This window comes from Anas acuta, chromosome 7, assembly GCF_963932015.1.
Source record: "Anas acuta chromosome 7, bAnaAcu1.1, whole genome shotgun sequence".
NCBI lineage: Eukaryota > Metazoa > Chordata > Aves > Anseriformes > Anatidae > Anas > Anas acuta.
In genome coordinates, this window is record NC_088985.1 from 30,395,488 (window position 1) to 30,415,939 (window position 20,452).

Sequence of the window (20,452 nt, forward strand, 5' to 3'; positions counted from 1 at the left end):
TTTTCAGCTGTAGATGTGTGTAGCTTTTGTCATCCCTTGTAAACCTGTGTAAATATAGTCAAATTATGAGCTTATGAAACTCTAATGTTACAAATGCTTGGTGGAAATTCTTCACCGTAGTGAAATTTCATTTAATTTTTTTGTTTTTGAAGCTTAGTGGATTTTTCAAATTCTTCAGTCTTTACTCTAACATTTATTGCACTGTGTTTCAGTCAATTACAGCCATTGCCATAATTCTGGGGAAGGAATCAAACACTTTTATTAAGTACTTTCCACTCTGGCAGTTCGTAGGATGTTGGATTTTTTGCCATTTGATCATATCTCTGTACTTTTACGTATAGGATGGTGTTTGGCATGAGGTTGTTTTCTCCTTGTTCCTGCTGAGTCCCAGCTTTGAGTTTTCCACATAATGGAAAACTTACTGTCCTTTCCATACTTATGTGTTTAGTTATTATTAGCTATTATGTTTCAAGAAGAATTCCAGCAAAATCATGTAGATCATAGTGAGTTTAGTGACAGCTTCTGTTCTTATCTAACATTGAAAATTTTATCTTGCTTCTGTAAGAAGCCCTCAGCTAGTTCTTGAACAGCTAGATTATTAGGCTTCTAAGGAGAATAATAAAATAAAACTCCCACTTCAACATTAAATATGTTTAAAACATACTAATTTTCTGCTCTACATGTAGTAACTACTGCCAGATATATTAAGGACTTGAGTTGCTTTTTTTTTTTTTTTTTTAATTATGTTTCTGGCATCAAATCATTTTTACTTAAATTGTAGCTTTCATTTAAACAATATTTCTAGTATCAAAGCTTCAGAACATGACCTGAATGTACTCTAATGTCTTAAAAACTCAAAAGGCAAATACCAGGAACTAGAAATATTTGAGATAGTATTTAATCTAAAATTTGAAGAAAAATAAAGCTTGTGCTTTAGAAGGGGCTTTGTGCAGTATTTTTAATGGGTTTTGCCAGTACTGTATGTCACTATCAGCCTTTTTATTGATCTTTCTTACTGCAGTAGGCTCACATCCTGTTCTTCGGCAGAGTCACTGCACGATGTGTAAAGTTCAGGAAGCTCTCTGGGACCTTTGAGTTGTGAGCCCTGTAGATATGAAACAACACTTTTCGTTAAGAATTGTTACATTGCAAACATTACAATTTATTTGGAAATTTGTCCAACTGTAAAACTGGAGAAGAACTGGAGTTTGAATGTCCTGTATTATTCCTAATGAGCAATATTCTCAGTGAAGAAACAAAGAGGAGCTGGTGGTTAAGGGAGCAGCTGCAGACAGCCAAGATCTTTGTAGGCTGGTACTTTATTGTGGGTCAGTTGTAAATGTGTTAAATCTGGAGAACACTGCAGTATCGATATTGCAATGTAAAACTAGTTATTTTAGCAAGATGTCTCATGCCAAAAGCTGAATTAAAAAAGGTACATGGGATTTGCTTAGGTGTTCCATTCTGATGAAATATATTTTTAATCTTTCTGACTTCAGTATTAATTGTCTGGAAAAATGGGAGTGGTTTGGGGGAGAGAGAGTTCTTTGTTCACGGGGAAAAAGTCATTTTGCTTATTTACAAATCTTGACTTTAAGCTGGGCTCTTTAATAAATAAATGAGTGTTACACATATATACATACAATATATATAAAATGTACATATGTACATATGGCTTTTGTTTTGGCAAGCTTGCCATAGCAGAATCTACTCACTGCTAGGTTTCAGTTGATCTCAAAGTTTTTTGTTTGTTCATTTTTAATATTCATTATTTCCTCTTCAGTCTACCTCTGAAAAATACAAACTGAAGAGCAAAACAGACTTTCTTTACAACTTTCTAGACATTCTTGGCTGTAAAAAGGGAATGCAGGCAGTGTGTGTCTCTTGTGCCCAAGCAGTTTGTTAGTATGCATGCTGGATATAGTATTAATTAATTGATATCTTTTTTGGTTTCCCATTTGAAAAATATCTGGTGATGGATTTTCTTTCAATGTAAGTGAATCAAAACACTGTTTTCTAAAGTAAATAAATAATAAATAAATGTTTGTCATGTGCCATGACCATACCACTCAGTGACTGTCATTTAAAGACTCTGGTTTGCTTTGTGCAGAAATATCAGTGAAATGGGGGAGAAGAGGGGATGCTGCCTAAGTCTTTCAGAGATGACATGCCAGTGAGACACAGTTTGAGTTTTGTTGCTCAGGATGCATCTGGTATAAAACAACCCTTTTTTTTTGTTTTGTTTTGTTTTAAAATGAGAAGTACCAGTAATTTTTAATGTCAAGCATTTCTATAGTTCTGGTTGTCTAAGGATGTAGGCAAGGCAAAGCTTCTACCTATTATTTTTGTTACAGTAGCGCAGCTGACAAGAATAGACAAGCTTACACGTTCCTTAGGTCTGAAATAGAACTGTAAGGATTTAAAGCTAAACACAGATTAAAGACAATTATTCAGCTTATTCAGCCTTTAATTAGTTATGTATCATTTGGGTCTGGTTTGGGATGAATTTAGGAGTGGGTATGATAATATTTACTGTGGTAGCGGAGAAAGAAACAGTTAGGGATAGCTGGTATCTATGATACCTGGTATCCAGTGAATTTGTGGCCTAGCTTCTGTTCTTGTTTTTAGAAACTGATTGGTAGAAGCTGAGGGTATTCCCATGATGCTAAAAAGAGGGGGAACGGTTGCATGGCTTGGGTTGCCTTTATATGTTGTGTAGGGCTAATGTTAAAGCAGACTGGCACATATCTACATAGCACTACACTCGGTCTTGGTCTCAGAAAGAGGCACAAGGAGTTGCTATAACTTTTATTTTTTATTTTTTGTCTTTTTACCCCCAGCTGTTGAAAGTGATGCTGGGGCTCTGCTACATTGAATCCGTTAGGTTGTGCAATGAAAGCAATTGCATTTCTCTGGGTATGGGACTAGAACTCCAGTTAAGAGCTCTAGCTAGAAAGGCTAAGGCTTATGAAAAGTAATTTAAACCAAAATCAATATACACAATTATTACGAAGCACCTAGCCCAGTGGGAAAGATGCATGCAGTTATGCCATCTCTTGGCACTGCTTCTTTGAGAGGATGTAAGAGGAGATGACCATTTCTTGTAAAACAGCTAACATAAATCTTTCTTAGGATTCCAGTAGAAACTTGTGGGAGGTTGCTGATAGTGCAGACCAGCTTCTTTTCAACAATTCATTTCTCCCAACCATTTATCTCTCCTAATCTGAATGAACCAAATGTCCCTTTAGACTATTATTTCTGCCCAAATACAACTCTGGGATTCCCATAAATCATAAGTGAATAGATCCAGTTTGATTATCATGGTCACTAACTCTGTTAACCATTAATGAAATCATTCTGTTCTTTTCATGGTGCTGTAGTTGGACTATAACTGTGTCATTGTTCACTGCAGGATTAACAAATCTTACAGATCATAAATTGTCTTGTATAGGATAGTATGTGAATTACTTTAGTAAACTATATTTTGCTGCTCTGTATTAATGAATATCAGTGCCTCAGTGTAGTCAAACACTGTGTACCTACCTGTTTTACATCTTCAGTATTCACTATACCTGCTGTCAGATTCTAGATATTTTTCAGACAATAACAGCTGGTCTGCCTTATATTTTGAATGTTTCACAACTGCTTGGTGTGTATTCCGACCCAGCCATTCCTGTCCAGAGAAACTGTATGCTGGCTGAAGTCCAGTAAATAGTTTGGATCTGTAACTCCCAGTTGTCAGAAACACACCTCAGCAATTTTACAGACCACTAAGAAACTCTACATTCTTGTTATCCTTGGGCACCTGACTGCTACCTGTTTGCTCTATAGGTAGCTGTGGCACTCATTCTGTTTTTGGGATTTCTGCTCTGTACCCTGGGAATATAACAATTAGGTGGTAAGATAAAAAGCATTACTGCACATGTCTCTGTGGATCTGGGCTCTGATCTATCCAGTTTTGATACTCTTTTTGTTCCATTGTGTCCTTCTTAAGGAGACAGTGAAGTTGCAGTGTTTTACCTGTGTATTTGTTTCTTTCTGAAGTCTGTTAAATCTTTCTCTACACCCTTTATAGTATAAATTGACTCCTGTAGACTCTAGGAGTTAAAAATCCTAAATCTCAGATGACGATGTTTCATCCTCTTCTTAACACAAAACCTCACTTCGGATTTTAAATGTATTCAGTGCAGGAAAGACAGGAGATAAACAATGATAGAGATTTCCCATAAAGTTGTTTGTGCCTTTCTGCTGCTTTGGTTATAGACTTCGGGGTCACTTTATAGATGGAAAATGAAGTAATTGATGACTTTCCTGGATACTCATCCTGCTGTCATCAGGAAAAATTCTTCTACTGAATTGACACTGACAAAAACATATTTGAGGGGATCTGTCTTTGAAATTTCTTATATGTAAATAGCAACTGATTAAATTCAATGTATGTCATTTTATATTATCTGCATTGTTATTATTATTGCTGAATACTGCTACCGAAGTCAACTTCCGACAATTAACTATGGAGCAGAATGGAGGAAAGAGATATTACTGTGGAAGGAAAACATTTAAGGAGTTTTTTTTTTTTTTCCCAAAGATTTAAGAGTAAACACTCCTAGTAAACTTTATGGAGGGGAAAGCTTTTTCAAGGCAGAAAATAAATGTTACTAGTACAGTTTTTCATGGGCTGCTTATCCAGAACAAATAATTTGATGTATCTGGTTATTTTTGGCTCCATGAAGCACTGAAGTCAGATTTGATATACATATGTATTTGAAAAATCAATGATATCAGTGATTTTAATATCGTATTCTTGCTAAGGAAATCTTGTCTAATATGTGAGATATAGATCAGCCTTAAAAATGGTTGGTCAAATTTTTTTGCATCATTATCAGCCTTTTGTGACGGAGAAGAGACAGAGTCAGTGTGTTTCCTGACATGCTCCCATCCTTGCTGTTGGTCCTTACCAGCATCTTAGAGAAAGGCAGTTGGTCAGTTTTAGGGAGAGGCAAGAAGAGGATAAGACAAAAGAGTGGCTCATAGCAACATTGTTATTGCTTTAATCAAATCCATATTTTAAAATAATAGGTATTTGGCTGTGTAAAGCCATCATCTTTCAAGTGTTTAGTAAATAAGGGAGGCTCTTTTATTAATTAGCTTGCTATTTAGGGCAAGATTAATCAATCAAAATTGTCAGAACTATGACTGAAAAAAAATCATAATGATAATGGATGGTGACAATTATGACAACAACAAGATAATCAGGAGACAAGGCAGAGTGTCCTTCAGCTTCAAGCCATACACCAAAACATTAACGTTGCAGAGAGTAGTTGTACACATACAGCTCACCAAAAGGGAATGAAGGACCTTCCAAGAAACCTTCCCCCTCCCTTGATTTGCCAAGAATCCCACTTCTCCATTGCTAGACATGTTTGACATGCAGCTTGATCCCAAGATGTCCTGCTGAAGCTGTCTTGCTGCCTGGCACAGGGATTTGGATGGCCCAGCAGCTCCTTGCCCCAGCACAGTGCAGCTGCTTACTTGCAAACTACACCAACATGAGATGTTAAGTGGCAGATGCTAGTAGGTGACTTTGCTACGTCTAGAAATGCATTAGCTGTGTGATTGTTGTACAGCTTCAATTTTCTCTTGTAGTTTCTACCAAGGATAAAATGAATACTTAACGTTTTCTGTTAGCAGTGTTTACAAATGTTCTGCTAAAAATACAAAACAAAACAAAAAACACTAAAAACAACCTAAAAAAAACCCCAAACCTTCATGAACCTCCTTCCCCTGAGTCATTCATGATAGTGCTATACTGGGGAGCTATCAAGACTTTAGAGTTATTTTTTAAAGAGAAAGAAGAAGCAATACATTTGCGTTAGATGATTAGCAACAAAAATAAGATTTTGATAGCTGAAGGTTAAAGAGTGTACAGTGTTAAATTGTAAGAAGTATTTCATTATATAGCATTAGAATTTAAATACTCTAACTGAAGTTGCAGTAAAGAACAAAATAAGTAAAAATGGGTATGGGCCTCAGATATGTTGAATTTTGGTTTGTATGATATGGTTTGATGACATGGATAGAATTTCTGCTTTTAAAATGAAAATGCTTTTTCTTTTTGACTTTAAAGATAAATCCTTTCAAATAACCTAAGTAAGCAATTTTTTGACTGGTTAGATGCTTAGTATGTCTGTATATTAATATCCATTATTGTCTGTCTGAGATTAAATGCTTTTGTTTGCCTGAGTTTGAACTTTATTAAAATGTTAGTCTTAACTATGGAATAGCTTTGTAAATAAATATATGAGGAAGTATATGTAGAAATTACTTCAGTAAAGTTGTCTTTGTGTTGGAATTTAACCATCATGAATGCATGTTCCTTTTTTTTTGTTTTTATGCTGTGCAGAGAATATATTCAATGAACACATTTACCACATTTACAGTGAAAATAGTTTTTTTTTTTTTTTTTTTAAACAGAACATGAATATCTTTCTGTTTTGAAAGAACTTTGGGTTGAATGATTTGAAACTGATTTTTTATTTGCTGTTCTGGTGTTTTCTGTTGAAAACTTTTCTTTTTTTTTTTTTTTTTAATTGCTAGAGTATGCATTTGTTAGCTTTAAAACTGTTGTGTTGCTCATGCGGAAGATACTCCTGAAAATATCTTACATAATTTTGATCAGAACTGAGTAAGGGAATTACCTTTGTGTGTCTGTTTTCAGGGCTTGTGCTATCCAAGTCAATATATCACAGTGGATATATTTCTATACATAGTTGAAGCATGATTCACATTGAATTAGTTTGTAGAATGTAGAAATGTTTAAAGTAGGAGGGAAAATACAGCAATGCTAAACAGTGAGCACAAGCAAATAGTTTATTTTTTGTAATAAAAAAATGATTTGCATAAAAGCTTATATTTCAAGAGAAAACAGTATTCTAAGGTGTTCTAACATGAACAAACCGACCCATGTTTCCCTTATTTTCAGTGTCCAAGTTTAATCAAAACATTTGATCATTTTTTTTAATGAATTGAACGTAAATTAAGTAAACTTGATTCTGTGAATCTTATTTTCTTCTTAATAGATCTACAGTCCTTGTGACTTCTTGCAGCTCTTGAAAACTGTTTCAGTACTCTCAAATATTAACCCTTGAATAAATTATTATCCATTCTGCATTATAGTTCTGGGCTTATAATTTACATCTGATAAGCCATTAGTAGTTGATACCAGAGTTGTTAGAGTTCACAGAATCACAGAATTTCTAGGTTGGAAGAGACCTCAGGTCAGAGGTTGGACTCGATGATCTTAACACTAACAGTCCTCCACTAAACCATATCCCTAAGCTCTACATCTAAATGTCTTTTAAAGACTTCCAGGGATGGTGACTCCACCACTTCCCTGGGCAGCCCGTTCCAATGTCTAACAACCCTTTCAGTAAAGAAGTTCTTCCTAACATCCAACCTAAAACTCCCCTGGCACAACTTCAGCCCATTCCTTGTCCTGTCACCAGGCACGTGGGAGAACAGACCAACCCCCACCTCGCTACAGCCTCCTTTAATGTACTTATAAAGAGTGATAAGATCACCCCTGAGCCTCCTTTTCTCCAGGCTGAACAAGCCCAGCTCCTTCAGCCGCTTCTCGTAGGACTTGTTCTCCAGGCCCCTCACCAGCTTCGTCGCCCTTCTCTGGACCCGCTCAAGCACCTCGATGTCCTTCTTGTAGTGAGGGGCCCAAAACTGAACACAGTACTCGAGGTGCGGCCTCACCAGAGCCGAGTACAGGGGGACGATCACCTCCCTAGCCCTGCTGGTCACACTGCTTCTGATACAAGCCAGGATGCCATTGGCCTTCTTGGCCACCTGAACACACTGCTGGCTCATATTCAGCCGACTATCCACCAATATTCCCAGGTCCTTCTCTGCCTGGCAGCTCTCCAACCACTCATCTTCCAGCCTGTAGCTCTGCTTGGGGTTATTGCGCCCCAGGTGCAGGACCCGGCACTTGGCCTTGTTGAACTTCATGCAGTTGACATCAGCCCATTGGTCCAGCCTGTCCAGATCCTCCTGCAGAGCCTTCCTACCCTCAAGCAGATCGACACACACACCTAGCTTGGTGTCATCTGCAAACTTACTGAGGGTGCACTCGATCCCCTCACCCAGATCATCGATAAAGATATTAAAGAGGACCGGCCCCAGCACCAAGCCCTGGGGGACGCCACTAGTGACTGGCCTCCAACTGGATTTGACTCCATTCACCACGACTCTTTGGGCCCGGCTATCCAGCCAGTTTCTAAACAACTAAGTTGAAATAAACATCTTTTTTAATCAATTCATCATTAAGCTAGTAAAAGTATCTAGGTAGCAATGGGAAAAGAAAATACCAGTGCTCAGCTACCTATAAGCTATCAGCAGCATATAGCTAAGTTTGAAATTAAAATAGTGCCTCTTAATGATGGATGATATGGATTGCTTATCACTCAACTTGCCCCAAATACAATGTCCTATTTTTATTTTTGAATCCATTCTCAAAATCTTACAAATAAGTAAAAGATATGAAGCTATATTGCCACGAAAACTTTATTGATAAGTTTATCTATCAGCTTTGGCTTCTGATATTTCTTGGTTTTATTCACAGAGAAAGAGGAAGCAAAACTGGTTTTCATACATCAATAAAGAGATGCTAGATAGGGTAATGGTGACACATCTCCTGGTGATGGAAAGATTGCTTTTCTTCTCTATTGGTCTCTAACAGAAATAATACACATCTTCCTACTGCTGTTTTTGTTTTCCCTTTTACTCAATTGTATATCTTTACATATAGATGAAAATTTAGCTGCAATAGTTATTTTCAGGTGGTGAAGTTAAAACATTTTTCTTCAATTTGTTGCCAGTTATTAGTTTTAAATTGCTTCAGTAGTTGTTGAGTATGTTAAAAAGAAATTTTCACATAAGGGATTAAAATTATGCATGGATAGAACTAAGCAATATATTTTGGTATTAAGACACAGGTGTGAGAAATGTATTTCTTTTCAATTTCTCCCCTCCATCCCCCCATGAATCTACTGATATTTATATAGACTAAGCACATCAATTACACAGTGTTAAATCACGCTTAAAGAGTCCTCAACTTGGGTAGCCTTCCAGTTGCAACAAACTTACATTTGTCTATAGTTGCATATGCAGACATCTGTAAGTCGTACAGGCTTTTTTATGTATTGCATCTGTTTTCCACCTCAATTGTACATATGCAGTTGCTGTAGAAGAGGCTGTATTCTCATGCTTCCCTGTGGCCCAAATTGCAGACGGTGCTTGAAAAGCTTTAATACATTAATGATGGGCTAACTGAAATAACATGATCTTTTTGTTCTGTTATGAAGATGAGTACAGCATGAAACATTTTAAAGAGTAGCTTAGAAAACAGTAGATGTTTGAATTGTAATTTAACTCACTGGAAAATTAACATAAAGAAAAAATGGGGGACTATTAAAACCATGTTGTTTCAGAATTGAAAGGGATTGAAGTCCTCTTCTGTAGCTGATTAGTGAAATCTGATGCAAGTACCTATGTTGTTCTTCATTGCTGCAGATTTGTCTGTTTAAGAAGAGTATTTGTTTCTGTCATGTTTAAAAGTCTGTAGATAGACTAGCTGAGATAATGAATTCAAGTCGACTATGTGTGAGCACATGATTTTATCTTTGCCTTAAAATAAATAGTATTACCAAAAAGTATCTGTAATATTTTTTCTTTTATAATATAACCTATCAAAATATGACACCAAAAGCAAGTTCTCCAAGTATTTTTTGGAAACAATAAATGACAGAGCAACAACAAATAGCACAGGACCAAACCTATCTTTCAGCAGCTGAAAGATAATAATGTCTTAATATTAGAAATGTTCAGTTACTCTTTTCATCTTTTGTACTGAAGAACCAACTTTAGAATGTGTAAAATATAAATTAAGCTTCATAACCCTTGCATGCTTTCAGCTCAGTATTATTTGGTGGCTGAGTTGGGGGAGAAAAAAAAAAGTGGTGTTCTTTATCAAGCTTACTAGATAATGGGGCTGGGAAGCTTGATTACAAATGCATAAAGCAGTCAAAGAGCCCTGATGATATCCTAAACTTCAACAGTGAAGCCTGAGTGGATTATTAGATTATCACTTCGGAAGGATTGATTTACAGCTCTAGCTCTCCAGCTCCATCTATTATTTTTATATTATGAGAAAAGGAATTTTTTTCCAGGAATTTAAAAAAAGAACGAAGTACCGAAAGTCAAAGTAAATACTTCACCTGGAAAAGCAATTTTAAATAGTGACAAGAGTCTGTTTTAAAATCAAAGCAAATTTATAATCACATGAAAATCTGACCTTCCACATCCACTGTTACACAGAGTTAGGATAAATTGGGTAATACTAAATTAAAGTAGGAGGCCAAATAGAGAGCAGTGGGATTACCAGACATGTCCGAAGGGGCTCGCTGTCCCAGAAGAAAAGTTGTTGGGCTGCTCACAAAGTGTCAAGAACTACAGGGTAAAGGGACAGTTAGAGATGCTGAAAGAGATTTAATAAATCAGATTTCATAAAGAAGGTTTATCCCCCCCAAAAATTTGTCTTGGGAGTGATTTCTTATGAGATCCAGAAGGAGATGGCAGCAATTACTTCTTAACAGATGCTTCAAAATGACTCTCTAATCCTGTTCTTGTTTAGGTCATTTTATCCTTTCTTGTAGTTTTAGTTTAATCACAGATTTGGGCCATGATCCAGATAAATATTTAAGAACAGAATAAGGCCTTGTTACTCAAATTTAAGAGGGAGTGTTTCCCTGATTTTGTGAGCATCAGCAACCACATGGTTTCCTTGTGCTTTCTCCTGGTCCTGGGACACTGACTGTAAATCATCACATGCAGAATGGCAGCAACATTTTCACAAAAGTGGTTCACAAAGTTCCTCCAAGCCTCTCTTGATATTTGCTTATCCATTCATTTTCCTCCTCTTTATTATTATTTATTGTTTTCTCGAGTAGGTAAACAAAGCTTTCTGAGGTAAGGCAAAGTTGCAGGTGGCAAATGATGACTGCAAAAAAAAAAAAAAAAAGTTAAATCTGTCCTTCACATTAAAGGGAAATATCTCCTCTTCTGTATTTATGAATAAAAGAGGCAACAGTACATCTAAACAGCTGAACAACATTACTGCTATTCAGCGACATCCATGCAAAAATAAAATACTTCTGAGATATAGAAGTGGGAATTGTATGAATCAATTATTTGGGGAGATAATCATTGTTTCTTATTTTATTTTTAGAAAATGAATTTATTGTTGAGTATTAAACATCAGTAAGGATTTTTTTCAACTTTTCTGTTGACATTTATAAAATTGAATGCATATTCCAACCCTGCTTTTAGGGTAGTAAAATTATATCATTTCATTAAATTTTTTCTTAATGCTCTTGTCTTTTTGTTTTTGAATTCCATGTAACCTCTGCTATACAATCAGCTTGTTGCTTTTTGTTCTTGCTCTTTTTGTACAACAGTTACCTAAATGATGTAAGAAATGGTTTAAGGTTTACCCTTTGCAAGTTTTGATTAAAATTTTCTCTGTGCTCAGCTATATCTGCCTGTTTTTCATCAGCTACTCCAAGTATTTCTTTGCAGTTAAATTTATGCTAACATTGTGGGTCATTCTGAGATTTCCTTAGCTATTGTGCAACAAGGTGTTGATTCCTTTAATTGAAAGATCTGATTCAGTATATAATCTACACCTGTCCCCACCTTTTACCTTTGACACTTAATTTCTGTAACCTAGGGTTCTCTCTTGTCATTATTATTTTTGTATCATCTGAAACCTTCTGCAACGCAGATACCATTTGAAAACTGACCTTAAATTACAGTGAAAATTTGGCAAGGAGTAGGACTTTTACTGGGAAAAAAAGACTGAAAGAGTGACTAATGTTGGTTTATACACTTAAAAAAAAAAAAAAAAAAGTGTTAGAGGTTCAAATTAAATTATTCTAAATGAATGCAGGCCTAGAAGCAGATAAAAAAAGCATTGAATAGTACCACCCCACTATTAGTCTAATACATTCTATTAACACGCAGTCATAAAACCCACCAAGCAACATATTACATGAGTCTTTTCTGTAAATCCGAGTCATAGCTAGAAGTCACGAAAATTCCATAATGTAATACAAAATTACACTTTCCAGAATCCAAGACTTATTATCTAAAATTCCTTCTACTATGTCTGTAGAACATTTTTTTTTAATGGACTGTACCTCTTACTTATCAACTTGAGTGGAAAAAAGTTTCCTGTTTGGAGGAAAATAATTTTTCAAAATGTCATAGAAACCATGGAGATTGGGAACAACAGCACTTTTTGTTTTTAAAATGAAAAATTTCATTACATTTTTTTTTTTGTATATTTCTTATGAATATTTTATGTGAATTTGATATCTTCTCTTCTGTGTGTGCTTGTTCTTCTTGGTAGTATACTCTTCATCAGAAGATTATTTCAATTAGTGAATCCAAGATGGCTTACAAAATATTCTGCCATTTTCAAAATTATTTGTATTTTAGGAGCTTCTCCAAGGCCACTTTTGAAGTAAAATTCTGTAATAAGAGTGTTTTCATTTACATTTCCTTTAAAAATATCCAGGAGGGGATGGGGGGAGAGTGAGAGAAAGAAGATGGAAGGATTAAAATTGTAGTACAGAAGATGCCTTTTTAAGCTTGTCTCATGATGGTGACTTGAGAATTTTAAAATTTGATCCAACGTTGAAATGTTTGCTATAATACATCAGAATGCTCTGCAAACATTAAATAATCATAGAGTGTATTCTCTGGAATTTTTCCAGTCTGATCTTGCCAAAACAGCATCCCCCTCAGAGTATATTTCTCCACTGCTCTATCAGATTATTTTTCTCTTCTATTTATGGAAAATGTGATAAATACTTTGTTTCTCTGACGTGATAGACCATTTCAGTCATCAGAATTGTTTCAAGTGATGTTCAAATATTTTGCATTTCTGATTTGTGTGTAATATTGCAAATAATATTAAAGGTTAGACTAGATAATCTGAGAGGTCTTTTCCAACTTAAATGATTCTATGATTACTTTTGTATAGACTGGAAACATGATCTGAAAATAGGAAGAATATATGTGTTTGTATATTTCTGGCAAATATTGTAACTGAAACTTTTTTTTCCTAGGTACTGATTTTGAGCTTATCTCTCAGGGAAAAAAAAAATCTGAATATTTCATAATATTAAAACCATTGGCCATATTATTGGACTGAGGCAGTTTATTATTCTTTGACTTAAGCAAAATGACTTGGGACGAATTTTCATGCTGGCATGCAGAACAAATTTAATTCAAACTGAGATGAAAGGCGGTTAATGTAATTGTAGCCTATTATCCTATGCAGGCTTGAGTTAAGAAGCAAACCCAACAGACAGTCAGAAAATGATGGATAGAAAATAGAAATGCTCAAGGCTGGTGAAATAGAGATTTGTGAAGGGATTAGGCCTTAACTGTTCCCACACAATCTCTGCATCAGTAATATCCCAACTCTACTGTATGTTTGGATTACCAAACAGGATTTTTGGATGCCTCTTGGGTTGTATTTATTTGCCTCTGACGTCAAGAAAAGGTCCCTGTTTGAGTAAATTTCAGTACTCTGTAATCCTGATTCCGCCTCCCCCCCCCCCCCCTTTAATCTACCACATTCATCAGTTCCAGGGATGCACTAAAGCATTTTGTTACAGCAGTTCCCCCTCCCCGCCCCCCTTTTTAATTTCCTATCATACAGAGGCAAGTGGTTGGTCATATAACTAGTTAATCTTAGATCATAAGAGTGGTATTTTTACTAAGGTATTTATTTAGAACATAATAAATCATAAACAGCTATCAAATTTTTCATCTGTGGAAGTGTTTTGTTTAGCATGGCCCTATGGAAGTTACATGTTTCAGCTGTCCAGGCTGTTGGCTTAGGACTGTATTATGGCAGTTTAAGTAGGCAGATTTTATTTGTCAACAGCCATTAGAAAGGTACAAAGTTTTGGAATACTTTGAAGCATGTTAATTATAAAAGTATTTGGACAGGAAATTTGTGACAAACAGGAAGTAAAGAAAGCACCTTATTTTCTGTACAATACCTGATCATTCCTACTGAAATATACACATCTCAGGTATTTCTAGCCATAGAATAGCCATTTTCTTAGACATCTATTGTGATGTTTGCAAAACATGGGAGATGACTTACTAGTCATAAATCCAACCACAGCTGCTCTCCTATAGCCTCTTTGTAGAGGGACTGAATCTTTGAGATGCAGTCTAGGAGGATAAAATTGCTCTTTGAGAAGTCTCTTTATCTTCTCACTTACTCCCAGCTAGGGTGCAAGAATTTTCTCATCCATTGCAAGTTAGTCACCAGAGCTCTTGTTGTAGCTAACACTTTTCTTTCCTTCTCATTCTGTCATTGTTTAGGGTGAGATTTTGTGCCCAATTGTTTTGAAAATTGCTTTATTATGTGAATTGCCATTTGGAAAGTCATTTGGATTACTTACAGATCCAAAGACTTTGTTCTTCACTGTACTTGTACAGGAGAAAGCATCACTGTTCATGGTAGTTCTCTGCAGCCTACCCATCAAAAACAACATAAACAGATTTGAACTATGTTCAAGACTGACAAACAAGGATTCCTGTTATAAAATACTTTGCAGTAACCTGCCATGAGTCTATAATATGATTTTTAGTCAACAGTTCTTTCCTTTTTACAGCTATTTATTTTAACTTTTCTTCTTAAAGGGAAGATAGCATTTTTTAGTAGAGACAGACAAGACTGGAAGTATTGGAAGATATACTGTTTTTGTTGCAACATAGACAATAACATTTATTTCCGCTTATTTGGCACTTCATAAAGGAGTATCAGTGTCATCTCTGCACCAGGAAATTTACAAGATTCTGGACTATAATGGGCTAATGGAGATCGGGGCTCTTCATAGGAAGGGGACCAGAAAAAAGTGAACATGTGTTTTGATCTTCATACTTTCTCCAACCACCAATACTCTTCTGTGTGTTCTATTCTTAATAGATGTTTCTGTATCTCTTGGATTGGTATCTTTTTTTTAATAAAGTCAAATAAAAGATGGTGCAGGGCAGATGGGGTTGATATCTTAGATATTAAAAAGGACTTGGAAGGAATACAGACGTAGTTATGGTAGAACAATAGTAGGCATAAGACATGAATTTCATGGACTTTACCATGTATAGAGTGGGGGAGTAAAGGAAAAGTGTCAATAAGATTAATATTAGGCAGGAAAATAATTTGTCAAAACAACATGCGGGATGCACTTATAGATATTGAAATAGTCTGAAGGACAACAATGTGTGGTTTTAAAGGCTAGAAGAACAAGAAGCAGCTAGGAGTTTGGAAACTGCCATATCTTCATACTTGGTTTTAAATAATCATCCTTATGTGGATCACTCACAATGATTCTGATGTCTCATAATTCGATTTTGTTCAAGGAGAAGATACAAGGAGCAAACAAGTATGATAAGTATAATTAATTATGAACATGCTTATGGAATAACTTGAATTGAATAATAAGTCAGAAACTCCTTAGTCACCTAGGAACACTGAAAGTATGATTTGAAAACATCATGTAACAAACCGAGTTTTGACCTCCTAACAGGAAGAATGATAGCTTCCTAGTTGCACTGTATAATACACATAAATTGTTGTTACAGGTAGAGAAATAACTTGGATAACATCACCATTCTCTAAAATTTGATATAGTATAGAATCATAGAATATTTCAAGTTGGAAGGGGCACACAAGGATCGTTGAACCAATTCCTTATATAAAAAGCATTTGGGCATGCATGAGCAGCCATTCTCCACTTGAAATTGGCAATGCTCTTTACTTCTTAATCATCATTATTGTCTTGGGCAGTTTTTGAAAAGTATTAATTGCCATATTGAGATAAATTGTAGGCTTACATGACAAGAAAATGTTCAAAGTTACCTTATATGAAGTGGAAATAGAGAAAGTAACTTGCATCTCTAGATGTCTTCTAGAGATTATAGTGTACATAAAGCATCATCAAGTTATTTATTCCCCAAAATAAATCAAAAATCTTTAAAGCAATCTACTGAATGAAGAAGGCATTCAGTACCTCAGCCTTTTCCCTTGTCCTGTGTGACCATTTCTATGTAATCAAACAATCTGTTCCTATACCTGTTTCTTCAAATACAAGGGAATATAGATTCCCTTGGGACAGACTAAAAAGCCATGGTATCAAAAAGCCATGGGAAATCAAAAGACCCATTGAGTAGTTGCAAGCACATTCTCTGAGATTAGTCATTGCAGGGGAGAGTAGTTTTAATAGGTAATGCTATAGAATTGCATAGTTTTAATAATTCAAATTTGCTGACATCTGAAGATGGAAAACCTTGCAAGAGCCTCTTCTCATGTCTTGTTTCAAAAATCTTTTTTTTTTTTTTCCTTAGCTTTCTTTCCCTTTAGTAATTATTCAAATGTGCATTTGTGAGAGGTGTTTTAGAAAAAAAAAAAAACATTTTAGGATGAGAATTTTCTCTTAACTCTTTTAAAATGCAGAAGAAGAAATGTACAAGTTTCTTGTTCTCTACTTTGAAAGAACAGTTTCTGATAGGAGGGAGGTCTGCTCTTCCAAATTCACCCTTTTACATACATAAAAGTTTTCGTGCATTGCTGCCACACGGACATTTGTAGGGAAGAGTGCCGGTAGCATAAGATAAGGCCATGGACATGAGGTTTTCTGGTTCAGAGTAAGTAGTAACAAATCACTGGCCTTGTGAAATCCATTTTGTTTCTAATTCATAAAGGTTAACTAAACTATTATATTTCGTCCAGGTAGTTCTAAATGATGACTGTAGTTCACATAATCCCCGTACAGGGGAAGCGATGTAAATACAATCTAGAATTTGTTAGAAAATCATATTTGATCTCATAAACAAATCATTTAATTATGTTAATTACATTTAATTAATTCTTATATGATAAGTTTATCACCTGTTTTAAAGTTTGTTTTCTCCTGTAGTGCAATGCTTTTTATGATTGAGATATCATTACTTCAAGGAATATACAAAAACCATGTAACACTATTTATTTTTGATCTTCCAGAGAAAATGGATTTGAGTACAATGAAGGAAATTTGGAAGTGGAAAATCTGCTTATGAAGCTAGATTTTTTTTTTTTCTCCTGGTGAGATCAGCCTAGATTAAATATATATATTACTGGCCTAGGCCTTTTTTTCATGATTTATATGAAGAAGAGACAAATTAATCTATAGAAAAAAACATTGTTTCAAGACATCATTATATGCACTTGCAAGAAGAAACAAATAAATCTTTTTCCCATATTATGAAAAAATCCTAACTGGAAACATAAATCCTCTTACCTTTTACCCTTTTAGGTTATCATTATCATAAGAGGTAGATAGATAGTTCTTTATATCTAAAGCACAAAGGTTGCTTATGGCTGGAAGGATTTTGGCACTGAGAGTAGTGAAAGTGTCCAATTTTTGCATTAGAACCAAAGATATTTTATTGTAATCAAAAAATTAAGGGAACTATTCACATGCTTCTGTATTAAAGAAAAACATTTGGACAACATAGTGCAATGTCAATACAAGCAAGGACTATACTTAAGGTTAAGTCCCCATAAATGCAAATATATCCCTTTTATAGATTATTAATTTGTGTGTTTCACTACAGCAAATTAAAGATTACAGTAGTAGGATAAAAATACAGTAATGTTGATTAAACAAGCCTGTTCTCCGAAAATGACAAAGCACATATTAATTTGACATACCTTTTTCAGTAAATACATCGTCAAAATTCAATGATTATATTCAAATCTTAACACTTTAGTGGAAGAATAACACTGCTTCTGAACCTTGTAAATGTATTTGAACTTCCAGTACATGAAACAGGTGGTTTTCTGGTGTAGCAAAGCTCTGCTGGCTGTTGGATCACTCACATTCACTGACCAAGTCTAACCGTTGCAGACCTAGGAAGTTTCACGGTTGGAAGATGTGGCTATTCCTTGGCAGTTTTGTATAAAAACTATTGAAACCAAGCAGGCCTAGCTCAAGATCTGGGAATTTTGTTCTCTTGTAAAAATGTGAATCAGGACGGCAAGTATCACTCGCTCACTGTTCTGGACTGGTTAATATCCCAAGACCAGTATCTGCTGTTGTTGGTGCTTTCATTCAGGGATCACCAATCCTGAGCCGAAAATAGCTAATTTCTATGGCATTGCTACCAAAGTGCTATGAAGTACAGTCAATGACAGCTAGTGGCTTTAAGTATGTGATTTAAGTGCAGTAAAATGTAGTAGTATGTTGTAATGTTTCATAGTTTGGCTATGATGCCATATGTCAAAGTATGTGGTTAGAGTAATCTACGTTCAGTTTTACAAACAGTGCAGAACTTTTGGTTGCAAGGTGTGCCAAGTAACCAAATTGTTATGTTGAATAGTATTTCACTGTGCAAAAAAATATAAAATAAAAAAAAGAATATATATGTATATCACAGTGTTATACCACTGTGGTGTTGGGAATATAGAATAAAAACTGATTGTTCTCAACATCAGGAGCTGGGACAAGTACATCAGAAACAGGACTCCTGCATGCAGGACAGTAGGAACAAGACCAGTGGCTAGACAGGTGGCAGAATGAGAAATAAAAGCTAGAACATGGCAGAACACTACAGCAGATGATGAACAGTAGTCCTAGAGGACATTGTGGCCCTCTGAAAGCTGGGGCCACTGGTCAGGGCCCTGGAAGAGCTTGCTAGGACCATTAGTCTTTATTTTTCAGCAACTTGTTCCAGTTGCAGTGCTGAGAACCCAGGAAAAATCAGTCCAAGACCTGTGTATGACTAGCTGAAGGTCAGAAATATGATGGCTCTTCCCGGGATTCTGTAGAATTCTGTGTCAATTTTCACCGATCACAAATCTCAGAGGGACTCAATATGAGTTATGGGTTGTCATAGTAGAGTTGCATATATCTAGGCCAAAACAGGATCCAGCAAACCCAGTAGGCCTATCTGACACATTTTTGTCTTCCCCAACAGTTTGCTTTACAAACAAATGCAGCTAGAGACTGCAGTACTCAGGTTGCTCCTTCCATTCCCCCTTTCCTTTTTGCTTCATTTTGAATTGAAAGGAAAGGCTTAGCAATTAGTTGGGGCAGCAGAACTGCAGAAAATCCTACTTTCATGATCAAAGGTTAAATGAATTGTTATAATTGTTATAAGAAGGTTTCCAGATAATCACATCTTTAGTCTAGATCACATCTAGGTTGGTGTTATATTTACCAATATAACATATTATTTATCTAGTACGTAAGGTACTGTAAAGCACTTGATTAAGGGAGATACCAGTAAGCACAATAAAAATAGATGTTATGTATTTGCAATTTATTTAGCTTTCTTAAGTTTAAAAAATGTTGGTATAGTGTGCAAAATCAAACACATTACTAAGCTTGAACACAGGATCATTTGTAAATGTATTCTTACAAAAAAAACTTTCATCCGTTAACATAAATTAAAATCTGTGAGTCTTAATGTACACATGTTCTTGGAGACATTTATGGCATTTGAAGAGAATATCAAAAAGTTATGAACAAATGCATAAACAGTTAACTTTGCCAATACATTACCAATTTAATGTTGATTTCTGTTTCAAACTCCCAGGAAGTACTGGGAGTGGAGAAGAAAGGGGTCCAGTTTTGAAAGGATAATTGAGGGAGAGGTTGGAGGATAAGTGTTTATGGCAGGCCATGAGAAGGTCAGTGAGCTCAATGAATACCTTCATACTGGAACAAACCACAGAACTTGTACCTAACCTGGTAGGAGCCTTCCTCCATTTGCCCTTGTAAATGGGAGCTTGTGTCTCTGGAGGCGTGCCAGAGTGGAACTGCTCATTCATTATTACCACTTAAAGCAAATGACCATAGCCCTATGGCACATAAAACAGCCAGCATAACTCCCAGTTCACAGATATGAGGCATATATTATGCTTCAGATACAGTCAAATCTGTAACTATCTATTGGAAAATGTACAAAAATTTCTACAATGAAGGAAGCTTATAAAGAAAAAAATCAGCAAATAGAAAATGTTGTAATTGGAACCGTAATTAGTGACTAATGCAGAGCAATGCATGTGCTTAATGAAGCAGGGTAGGACTTAAAGACAAAGCTAAATTTAGTCAAAACCTACTATATATAATCACATGAATGATTTTAAATGTATTCCTAAATCTATTAGTTTCATCTTTTTACTGTAGTGAAAACTGAGTGTTTTCATAGTACCTTTTGAATAGTACTCATTTGAATTAAAGCTGACTTCCTTAATTAGCAAGAACTTCACCTCACACTACTGCTAATATGTATAATGAACGTGTTTTGCACCAGGGGA

General features: G+C 35.4%; 1 protein-coding gene across 15 annotated transcripts in view; it reads left to right on the forward strand.

Annotated features, from left to right (window-relative positions):
* ATRNL1 (attractin like 1) overlaps nucleotides 1-20,452 on the forward strand; it is a 487,687-nt gene that overhangs the window by 158,927 nt on the left and 308,308 nt on the right. Inside the window, exon 21 of one of the 15 annotated variants that reach the window (XM_068688805.1) lies at nucleotides 1,022-1,899. The exons of the other annotated variants lie outside the window; for them this stretch is intronic. Coding sequence (XP_068544906.1) covers nucleotides 1,022-1,067 — 46 coding nt within the window. The 3' untranslated portion in view covers nucleotides 1,068-1,899. Of the gene's footprint in view, nucleotides 1-1,021; nucleotides 1,900-20,452 lie in introns of those variants that run through there. 15 annotated transcript variants of the gene reach the window in all.